General features: G+C 31.4%; 1 protein-coding gene across 4 annotated transcripts; it reads right to left on the reverse strand.

The window, feature by feature from the left end:
- Positions 1 to 316: 316 nt before the first annotated feature.
- LOC141713707 (uncharacterized) lies at positions 317 to 8,875 on the reverse strand. 4 transcript variants are annotated; one of them, XM_074517247.1, is made up of 15 exons: positions 8,742 to 8,875; positions 8,044 to 8,337; positions 7,643 to 7,734; positions 7,364 to 7,508; positions 7,067 to 7,166; positions 6,883 to 6,983; positions 6,675 to 6,797; positions 6,392 to 6,589; positions 6,126 to 6,298; positions 5,904 to 6,048; positions 5,492 to 5,614; positions 5,239 to 5,404; positions 3,681 to 4,439; positions 2,058 to 2,278; positions 317 to 1,351 (listed from the first exon to the last, which is right to left on the reverse strand). In XM_074517247.1, the coding sequence occupies exons 2-13, from the start codon at positions 8,317 to 8,319 to the stop codon at positions 4,429 to 4,431; spliced, it is 1,653 nt and encodes a 550-aa protein (XP_074373348.1). In that variant the 5' UTR covers positions 8,320 to 8,337; positions 8,742 to 8,875; the 3' UTR covers positions 317 to 1,351; positions 2,058 to 2,278; positions 3,681 to 4,428. The 4 variants fall into 4 exon arrangements, with proteins under 4 accessions (XP_074373348.1, XP_074373347.1, XP_074373346.1 ...); XM_074517246.1 differs by having other exon boundaries at positions 2,058 to 2,972; XM_074517245.1 differs by having other exon boundaries at positions 2,058 to 4,439.
- Positions 8,876 to 11,849: the final 2,974 nt, after the last annotated feature.

Consider the following 11,849-nt stretch of genomic DNA (forward strand, 5'->3'; position numbering starts at 1 on the left):
AATAGCAGGGATTTTGACATCCCATCTTACAAACAGAAATTCAAGAAATTGTTTATATACTAAACTAAAGCATCATAGTGGCAGACCAATAATTTAATAACAATTCAAAAACTTTCATACTTGTATGAGACCACAGACGGGGGAGGCTGAAAAGGCCAGACAAGTAGCAAATATAACAGAGACAAGAAAAGACCAAGACATTTTAACAGATAAAGATTGACAAACGAAAAAGATATACAAGCTCAATACTTTAAAATATCATAAAAATAAAAAAACTTGAACAAAATATGCAGGAAACATGATTGAAGCATGATCATAAATAAGTGCATTTGATTCAAACAATCGAACCAAAATAATAATGTAAATAAAAGGGTCATATCCCTAGAAATTGGTTACTTAATTACAAAGAAAAGGGTCAAATCCCCATAAATTGGTTACGAGTATTCAAGAGCTCCTGATTCTGGGATATATAATTAATTTTGGATGCTTCCCCGAGATTGTATCCGACTTCCATTACTTGAGCTTCGGTTGTATCTCTTAACAGGAAATCTCTACTATGTTGAATGAGACACGTGCACATGGAATACAGCGTGTGAACATGTATTGCACCTCCACCAATTTCAATCATAACCTCGAATCTTGGGACACCCTCGGCTTCCCTTTGAAGAAGGTTGGAGGCTATACCCCAACCGTGCTGCATAATTATAAGCCGCGAAGGAGTGGTAACACCTTCCCCTTGGTTGACCGAAAAATGTTCAATATGATCCAGTAAAGTAAAGATCCTAAGGGCTTCACATATAATCTGTGTGAAGAAAAGCACAAGCTCTGCAACCAAGAAGATGTTCTGATGCAAATTCGCATTGAAGATCGATCTAGAATAGCGCAATAGATTTGCTTGGCCTAGTTCGAGTTGCGCCCTAGTCTTGTTGGCCAAGGGCTCGAGACACTTGTAAGAAGTAAGCACATCTTCAATATCAGCAGTGCTATCCTCGTGGAAACCTAATCGGTCTAAGGCTTGAAACACAAGAGCACCCTCCTTACTCGACTCAAAACCGAGTACATAAAAATGTTCTTTGATTGCGTACCCAACCGTGTAGAGGTCGTGTGCTTGCAAAATTAGATATGATGTATTGTCACCTTCAATAAGAGGTACAAACATCAAAGTAACAGCAGCTCTTTTTTTTCCTCCTCGTGTGTCAGGGAGAAACTTCCTTCCTTTCAAAACTCTCAGAACTTGATTTCCATTCAATTGACGAGGGTTGGTGATCAAGTCTGTAGTTTTGGTGTAGAATTCATTCAAAGTATCAGATTTCATTTCATCATTGAGGACAATAGGAGGAAGGATGAACATCTGTTAAAAGGAGGGAAAAAAATTGACTTACAAGTTGTTATATATACCACTAATAATAATAATAATAATAATAATAATAATAATAATAATAATGCAAGGTCAAAAACTAAAAACCAGGCACAACCCTAATTTCCCTAATATTATTCACATGAAAAAAGAAAGAAACTTTAAAAATTCCTAAAAAAGAAAATCCAGAAATTAAGATTTAAGGAATAAATGGGGAACTGCTATTTTAAGTGTAACAACCCTTAAATAAGGCTAACAACACATATTAAGAATCCACAGGGTTTAAGGAATAAATGGGGAACTGTAACAACCCTTAAACAAGGCTAACAACACATATTAAGAATCCACGGGATTTAAGGAATAAATAGGAAGATTTTTTTTTATTATTTTTTTTAAATTATTATTAGTCTTAATAACGGACCTAAATTAAGATAAAAATAGGAACACACTTAATGATTCGTAAGGTACTGTAATGTTAACTAATTAATTAAAAGAAAATCCTAAAAAAAGGCACATTATTCAGATCCAGGGGGGGTGTATGTAAGGAATAAATGGGAATTTTTTTAATTATTCTTAATTAAGGAATCTTAATTCTTAATTAAGGAATCTTAATTAAGATTAGACAGCTAATAAGAAAACGTAGTAGTTAATTATTACCCATAAAACACATACATACATACATGCACATGTACCAACAAACCTTTTCCTCTTTGGGTGGTGTAATTTTGATCTTCTTCTTTTTCGTCTTAGGAAGATTGAGCCCTAAATTCTGAAACTTTTCATCATCTTCATTTCCCCAAACTTGTGATTCCCCAGCATATTCACCATAAGCACCACCATCAGCATATTGTTCCAAGCCATCATCTTTTTCTTCTCTTAGCACCCAATCCAGGCCTTCAGTAGTTTCATCTTCATCGAAGCCTGGGTACTCATTCCACTCATTCCAATCAGTTGACATGTTTTCTAATAAAACCCTAACTCAACTGAGCTTGTAATGCAAAATGATTGTTACTTTACTTGCCTTACATCAACCTGTCTTGTTTTCCATTTTACTTTTCACCATTTTACCTTTTCTTATCTACCGTAATACTCACTTGGACGCTAAAATTTAAAATTTAAAAACTTAAAACATAACTTGGCCTCATGTTTTGCAGGGATAAAACGGTAAATTTCTAAAATTTCTTTTTCCGTTTTTTACTTCTTTTTTTTCAAGGATAAAAAGACAAATTAATATATATATATATCAAATCACATTGTTTATATAAATATTCACCATTATATTCCCCATAAGTGTTTTACATATTTATTAAAAATTAAAGCTAAATAATAATTATTCTCCTTGTACACATAGACATGTCAACTGTCATTACTGATATGCGAAAAATCCTTCAAACGGCCGGGTTTTTTTATTAAAAAAAAAAAAAAAATTGGAATCTATATTCATCATCAAAATAACGGTTTTTCATAAATCAAAATAACGCGCACTGAATGTTAACTAATATAAGCACAATATTCATCATCAAATTTTAACATCTTATCCGGTGTTAAGTTTGTCGGGATGGACATTGTACTCCTTGCCAAAGACAAAAGGGACAATTCCTTGAGGAGAGGCTGCCTAAAAATGCACACAGACCAAATGTAAGTAAAGCTACTGAACTAGGATACTGCGAGGGCATAGCGTTACAATAACTTGAAAAAAGTAGGTTTGAGCACTGCTTACCTTACCTGAACAATGGAAACATATAGAAAAACTCCTTTCAAAATCAAACCAGCCATGATAGAAGAATCAGCCATGACTGCAGGAGGTGTAAGGAATCTAATATCCTTTCTTTTATATTTTCATTGGATGTATAACATCACTAGAACTAACCGGAACTGACCAAGACTCAACATTGTCATTCCAAGACCAGTATCAGAAAGTATGGCTATCGATATTTGCAATAATAGCAGGGATTTTGACATCCCATCTTACAAATAGAAATTCAAGAAATTGTTTATATACTAAAGCACAATAGTTGCAGACGTATAATTTAATAACAATTCAAAAACTTTCATACTTGTATGAGACCACAGACGGGGGAGGCTGAAAAGGCCAGACAAGTAGCAAATATAACAGAGACAAGAAAAGACTAAGACATTTTAACGGATAAAGATTGACAAACGAAAAAGATATACAAGCCCAATAATTTAAGATATCATAAAAATAAAAAAACTTGAACAAAATATGCAGGAAACATGATTGAAGCATGATCATAAATAAGTGCATCTGATTCAAAGAATCGAACCAAAATAATAATGTAAATAACAGATCAGTAGTACGCACCTCATATTGGAAGCTTGTATCTGCTCCACAAAACCAACTAGTGTAGCGAGGTTCTTTTCGTATGCGCTTCAGCTCCTTCAATTCTTTGAACTCTCGAATAACATTATCTCGTATATTTGGTTAAAAAAAAAGAGAAATGAAAAACGGGAGTCTATTTTGCATTTGCTTGTTTGCATTTCTATTTTATGTTTAACCTTCTGTCCCCAGAACTATGTTATGTTATTTAGTATTTGTTGCACATTTAAACCACTTCAGTTACTGGTACTACATAATGAGACGAGGACATCTAGTTTAATCTTACTTCAAATTCCAGTATCAGTCTGTTGCTAGATACTGTTGTTGCTTGGATAAAAATATTAACTAAGTGTACCATCTAGTTAAATATGAAATTCAACTTTACGCTCATGTCACATGTGATTTCATCCTAGCACATAATCTTAAGAAAAGAACTAAAAGTTAAATATAAAAATTACTCCTCTGTTCTGTTCGGGAATAAAGTGAACTTCCAGTTGACCACTTTACATACTGATTTAAAACATCATAATTGCCCAAATACATTTCACAGTAAAATAGTCTTGTAATCTGAGTATTTGGAACAAAAGACATGAACTTAGTCAGATCAAACAGTCTTAATACTAGACAAATAAAATCAAGTAAACAACATTTCAAGTATCTAAAACATTTCCCCATCTAATCCAATCTCGTGTCTGCTATGCCACTCCGCCACATGCTCACTCTTTTCAAGCCTTCAACGTTCAACTGTTTTTACAAACAAGTTATCAAATCTTAGCGACAACAGGAGCTGAACCAATACACCAATACAAACACAGAACAGGTTGAATCACATTCAAAATTATGCTTAAATCTTTTTCTAGAACATGTAATAAATATGAGGGAAACAGAATGAAGCATTTTTCACACATCTATTACATTCACTCTTCACATCTTTAGGTTATTTGATATAATGTATTGACTCTATAGAACCGTAGACTGCACAAAAACCAATATTGTTTATCTTCTAAATTTTACTAATTTGTTGCGGTGATCTCATACAGAGTAATAAAGATGGATTTTGATGACATTTATGTGTCGCTCCCAAGATCTATATCAGACAAGTTTGGAAAGGACTACTTTATCTGCGCACCTTCAACTTTACTAAATCAAGTGATCTATTTTTCTCTCTGAATAGATGTAACCCCAAAAATATCAATATAATGTTAATACCTGTATTGCGAGAAAAGACTAAGTGACTAAGGGTTCCTACAATATATTATATTAATCAGGTTTTGATAACATGGTGAACAATCGAATGATAAGGACCTGAAAGTTGAAACTGGGAATTAGGAAAATCTGAACAGAGATCAATAGTCTTAGATTTTACTCTTTCAACAACCTAGATAAGCTCCGGAAAAACTAATTTCATTTAACCACTCAAAATCCATACATCCAGTTTGGAAAAAGAGAGGAACATACATTAAGATTCAAGAAAGTTGCACACAAATACAAAATAAATTAACAACCAACCAAATATATTAAATATACTCAATATAAATCTAACCAGGGTACTCGTCAATAAGAAGTCCATTATGAACAAGAAATTTCGAACTGATGATATTAAATACTGCCCAAGCTGCCTCCATCCTAACATCCATCCTCACATCATCAGACACAAAATCATAACTGCACCCCCCAAGAGATTTAATCGTCTCCCATATAGCATCTATCTGTAATTTACGGTCAAGATATTAGATAGTTGCAAAGATGCAATATATCAACTTAAGTAAGATGCACAACATGATCCAAAAACCAACCTTGAACGGTATTCTCTTGGCAGCTAAGTTTGAAATTATCTGTAAAGCTTCCTTTTGAAAATTCTCAAAAGAATATAACATTCCCTTAAGACAGTTCCAAAATCGAGGAACTTCAATTAAAGACTGAAAAAATAAAGTCACAATAAATAATAAGCATGTATCATCAAGAACACTGCAGTGGCCGACGCATCTTTTAAACTTACATATAAGACGATATTTCATACTCCTCAACTAGTACAATGCATATTTAAACAATAGCTTTTATTTTAAAGATTACTGAGAGAACTGCAAACATGCTTTGCAAAATAAACTGGTACGACCGAAGATAATGCAAAAAACATTTTAATTTTTCAAAGCTTTTTTGAACTTTAACAATGATTCATTACGTGTAATATCTATTGCTTGAACATACCAGCATCTGGTCATCATCTCCCCATCTCATAATATTACCAACTACTCCAAGGGCAGAACCAGCAAGCATCTGGTCTAGATTTACCTTTCTCGACACACTTGCTCTAATTCCAAGTCGACACTCAGGACCCGGCGTATCGTGAAAACTGTACCACCAGTAAACAGTGTGAATAAAAATTAAAATTCAATTTGGCAACAAGAGAAAAGTACCAAATCCACTTACGAGATATAAACAACAAGTCTTTGCTGAAGCTTCTGCCAAACATTTTCTTCAAGTACCACACACCTTCCATAAGAAAGATATGACAGAGCGTAGCATGAGAATATGTGGACCATCCGATACTGATACGGCCACTTGAGACAGATGCTCTCTAAAATGGTAACAATGTTTGCTACCTGAGTTGATTTAAAATAAAAAGAATAGAGTTACTATAACCAGTTGTCCTGAAAAAACATACAAACATACAGAAGAGTGAACAAACAAATAACCTTTTCGGAGGAAAGGCAAGGAAAACTACTGTGTCCACGGCAGATTGTTACCAAAAACTTGGCTAAGTGTTCCATACCCCAATACACCTCTAAATGATTGCTAAGAGCTTCATGTGCAGCATCTAGAACACCCAAATCGATGATTACTTTTATACAATCGGGGAAATCATAAGTTACACGTGTCAACGCAATCACAGCCTACACATTTAGGTGGATAGTATCTCAAGTTAGACATGCAAAACGAATATATGGAATGCAACAAACTAAATTAGTAAAACATTACCGAAACTGCTAATCCATTCTCGGGATGATGCATAAACTTTATAAGTATCGGAAACAATTCCATCTGCATTTGTTCTCCCCATATACTCAACTTTGCCCGCGAGAGAATAGAAATAATTGGCCGCTGAAAAAAAGTGCTTACACACATAAGTGCCCTTTAATATGAATTAAAAGAATAAAAAGAAGTGCACAATGCATTAACAACAAACCTGAATGTCATTCCTCTTGTTTATGTTATAATCAGTGTTGTTCAGGATTTTAATAAGGAACTGAACTACACCAACATTTATACGACAAGCTGCCCTGGGGTCTGCTTGATAAAATTTAACAAAATTTAACAAAATTCCATTAATATGCCATGTTTCATCATGCATTGAAAAAAAAAAAAATTACCTGCACAAATGAACTCTTCGAAACTGCATATGTCCACCAACAGCTCCTCTAAGTTTTTGAAATTCACAATCTTGCGAAAATGCTTATCAAAAGCGTCTTGCTGAAATTTAGTAGTAACATAAGATGTCTTATAAAAAAATTTACACCGCAGGAAGTTGCATAGAATTAGAAGTTAGAAAACTGTGAGAACTTAAAACAAACATGTAATATGTTGATTTTATTAACTGCCAAAAACAAACACAAATATGATTACAAACACATATAAGTATGAATTAGGATGTGTATGTGTATACAAACCCATGTTTTGATGAAATGCAGCTGACTAAGAACAAGACGAGAAAAATGCACATCTAAAAAACCCGAGTGATTTATAAATGTGTCTTTTGAGCGACTCCTCAACATGTGGCTGCAATCATCCCTATCATCTCTATCCTTATAGAATCTACATAAGACAACAAAATTGTCAATTGCATAACCAACTAAGCATTGCACGATCATGAGAAACAAACCACTAACTAACTTGTACAGAATCCTAGAATTGTACATATATAATAATAGGGATTAGTGATAACAAACCCAGAATCATCAATTTCCGCGAGGAAGACACTTTTCGCGAGTAAGAGACATGCCATATCCATGAGCTTTTTGATCATAAGAAAGTGTGCTGCCTAAAAAGAAAGAGAATAAAAGATAAATAACTCCATTTTATGAGCTGCGAGAGGTAGTTTAAATGCACAATTACAAATCACAATATTTGTTTCCTACAAGGCACAAAATACAAAGAATATTAATAAATGTTCTTGAAAAGAAATATACTTGCTCTGTCAATAGAAAATACAACATCGAACTGCATGAAAAACTATGACCTAGAAACTCTCAAATGTCAAATCTATGATACACAAAAGTATCAATCAAGCAGCAACCCATCTTTTAAAGACTATGCAAAATGGAATAGAACAGAAAAGAATGAAATCAACCTGAATGAGATTAACCACAACAAAAGGGTCATTTGGGTGCCACGGCCATAATAAACGAAGATCTTGAGGTTTATTTTCACAGTAAGCAACAACAATGGATAAGATGTGCTTGCTGATGCCAGGAATACCGAAAACAAATAGCTTCTTTTCAGGATTTTTCTCTTTTTCTTTCAAATAACGAGCCTTCATTAATGGGGACTCCGAAACCGCCTTCTCCGTTATCGGAAAATCTGTGTGATCTTTGATACTTTTGTATATGATTTTTGCTTCTGTCATCTTTCCCAGAAGAGACCACTGTATTCCAATAAAAAACAGGAAAATGAGTTTAAGTAAAAATCAGCAGGACTCTTGTTGGGCCAAGTAACTAGGATTCTAAAAAAAATAGAGTGAGCAACCAAGGATCTATACACACAAATAAAAAGCATTCGACTTCGACAAACCCTAACAAGTTAACAATATCAATTACATACAAGGACGAATCATCTTTTACAAGAATTAAAGGGGATAATACATACGCAAGCACAAGCAAATATAATTATTACAAGCTATGAAAAAACAAACAAAGCATGCAATGTATCAGTGCGAACTTTACGAGTTTAGGTCAAAATCAGCAATTTGAATACAAAAGGCCGCAATTTGAATACATAAGTTTTAAATTGAATTAAAATAATGAGAATTAGATTAATTTGGAGACGAACCTGGAAAATATCGATGTTAGGGTTTCAACGTTCTAATTATTGGGGAGGGGGATTTTATAGATATTTAGATAGAGATAGGTGTTAGTTTAGGTGTGTTTATAAAAAGAGGAGGGTTTGTTCAGAGTTTTCTTTTACGCTGTGTGACAGAAACTTTTTTTGGAGAAAAAAGAAAAAAATGTAAAAAATACATTTCGTCCTCAGCTTGTTTCCGGAAAGAAAGTAAAAGAAAACTGCAGATTTTAAATAATAATCCAATTAATAATTATATACAAATTTTTTGAATAATATTTTATGAAATAACTCATAACTAAATTCTAGTCACGAGTCCCTTCTTTATTTTTCTAACATATAAGTTATTAGTTATTATATTATCAAGCTCCCTGTAAATATTAATATTAATCAAACTAACAAAATAATTGTTAAATTAAACTATTTTGAAATTTTTTACTACAAATATGTATTATACTTTTTAATTTAAAAATATGTATTATAGTGTTGAAAATTTATAAGTTACATAAGTTAAGTTAGTAATATATTGGTTGTTTACTCCCTACTTTTTTTTAACTTTCTAAGTAAACTTACAAAATTGTTAATGAGTCATATAAAGTTAAAAATAATAAAAATATAAAATGTTTTTGTAAATGATAGATCCAAGCGGGCGGTTAGGTGTTTAACGTATTTTTCACTTTTATAGGTTTAGATTGTTTTCCACACTTTTTATATTTGTAGTTGTAATTTAGAAAACACGGGAAAACGGTGTTTTCTATTTTTTCAGTTTTTTGTTTTGAAAAATTTATATTTGAACATGTTTTTCCAATTTTCTTAGAAAATTTTTCTGGAAAACAGTTGAAGTAAACAAACCCTACCCTCTAGTTTCCAGTTTTTGGATCGGAAAAAGGTTGTGTAATTTTCGCGTGACTAAATCGGAAAATGCTATTTAATTTATCGAGCAAAAATATGATTAAAAGATAAAATTACTCTCCTAATTGCATATATATCCTTTTTTAAAAAATTAATATGAGGACAACTAGTGTTTTCAGATATTTCAGCTCTGGATATTTTTTAAATATTAGTCTAGTTATTACTCCAAACTACCGTAAAAACCGATTCCTCCACCGAAATTATTTCTCAAATAAAATTTTGTATATACATAAATAATTTATTATTTGAAAATGTTAAAATATGTTTTTTTGCTTCATTTAATATTTTTATAGTAATTTTGTAACAACGGATTTGGTTTTCATGAACCAAATTTTTTTACTTTATTTTATTTAATAAAATTTGAATAAGAATCTATATGATAAAATGTATTTAATAATTTTAAATTTGTAAAGAAACATCGATACGTTTTTTATTGCAATTTGATCACTACTAATATTTTTTTGTAAATTTATGAGTTAACCCTCCTATATTTTTTATAATCTTAGATCTTGATTAACTCAAGAACTCGATTATATATATCGGGTTCATTGTATATTGATTAAGAATATCTTATAACTAACTGGAAAATTATTAATTATTGAAGATCAAAATTTTAATTTATTTTAATCAAATTTATTACATTCATTGTTCTTTTATAAATTTTTGTATTTTATTTTATTATGTAATTAAAGAGTAATAATTTTTGAATTGACTATCATATATATGTTCATAAAATCTTGTTATGCACACATATTGTTTTTATTCTAATTAAATTGTTTTTTGCATTTTTAAATTTACAAAAAGAGTGTAGGATATTTAACCGATAAAAATATATTTTGCATTTGCCAAATCTTATTTTTTTTTTAAATTTCGCCATAGTTATTAACGTCTATGATGTACATTGACAGTTAGATATACCAAAGTTAATAAAAGAAGACATGTAGTTTTAGCTAGTGTAACTATGAAAAATATTGATAAGACATAGACCTGACGAATATATATAATGTAAACAATAGTTATTATATATTTTAATCATAATTTTTAATCATAATTTTCGTAATTTAGAAATAAATAATTTATAAAATAATATTACAAACTACATGATGTTATTTTTATTAGATCTAATTTTCATATTTTATTTTATGTATTTTTAGATATTTAGTGCAATGAAATATAACATAGAGAAGGGTGATTGTGTTTCTTTAGATTTTAATTAACTTGGAAAGTGTTTGGCTTATAATTGAACAAAACATATATGAACTTATAGATATAAATTGTTTAAATATAAGCAAATAAACAAATTATCAAAAATTCACTTAATTTTATTAATCAAATCTGTTTGCTACAAATTTGTGTTTTTAAAAATAAGAACTCGGCTACAAATCTTGAGAGTAATACAAGATATTTTCTAGATATGTATGATAACTTCTAAACTAAGCACATGTGCATGCTTTATAGACCAACAACACGGGTTTACAAAACTTTCACTAAAATGTACAAACACGGTTTCTAAAGTTATCTTGTCTATTTTAATTTCTGGTGTTAGTAAATCGTGCAGAATCTTGTAGGTTTGTGACCATCCTTTGTACAGTGAATCTTGACCCTTGATCTTGTATTTTTTAAATTTCTTTTGTAGACATTCCAATTCAGTGATAGAATTGTTTATTGACTGATAATCTTGAATCTTCCACTTGTCTGCATTCTGAATTATGAGATATGTTCTCGATGTCTCTTTTGTTCTGTAGAGACGTGACATATTGATAAGTAAAATGACTTATCGATATCTTGAGTTCTTTACATGTGTTAATGACTTGTCGAGGTCTCCAGTTCTCGATATGTAGAATAGCTTGTCAACTTCTCCAGTTCTATACATAAGCTTTTGATTTGTCGACATCTTGAGTTCTTTACATGAAGATTTTGACATGTCGATATCTCTAGATCTCTACATGAGAAAATACCTTGTCGATATCTCCAGTTCTCTATATAGACTTTATGACTTGTCGATATCTGAGATTTCTACATGCAAATTAACTTATCGATATCTCATGTGACTTCTCGACAAGCCATTTTGGACTTCTCGACATACTCTCGATATCCTTTAATATGTGACTTGACGATATTTGGCTTAGAATATTTTTCTTAAAACAGCTTTATTCATATCCAAGCTTCTATACTTCTTTATGAGAC

The sequence above is a fragment of the Apium graveolens genome, chromosome 3 (genome assembly GCF_009905375.1).
Source record: "Apium graveolens cultivar Ventura chromosome 3, ASM990537v1, whole genome shotgun sequence".
NCBI classification, from domain to species: Eukaryota; Viridiplantae; Streptophyta; class Magnoliopsida; order Apiales; family Apiaceae; genus Apium; species Apium graveolens.

Bases quoted from the DNA above. Each gene is read 5' to 3' on its own strand.
- LOC141713707 (XM_074517247.1), bottom strand. From the start codon at position 8,319: ATGACAGAAGCAAAAATCATATACAAAAGTATCAAAGATCACACAGAT. The intron at 6,798-6,882 runs GTTTGTTGTTAA...ACTTTTTTTCAG, and splicing joins ACAAGAGGAATGACATTCAG to CGGCCAATTATTTCTATTCT. The intron at 6,590-6,674 runs GTAATGTTTTAC...CTAAATGTGTAG, and splicing joins AGAATGGATTAGCAGTTTCG to GCTGTGATTGCGTTGACACG.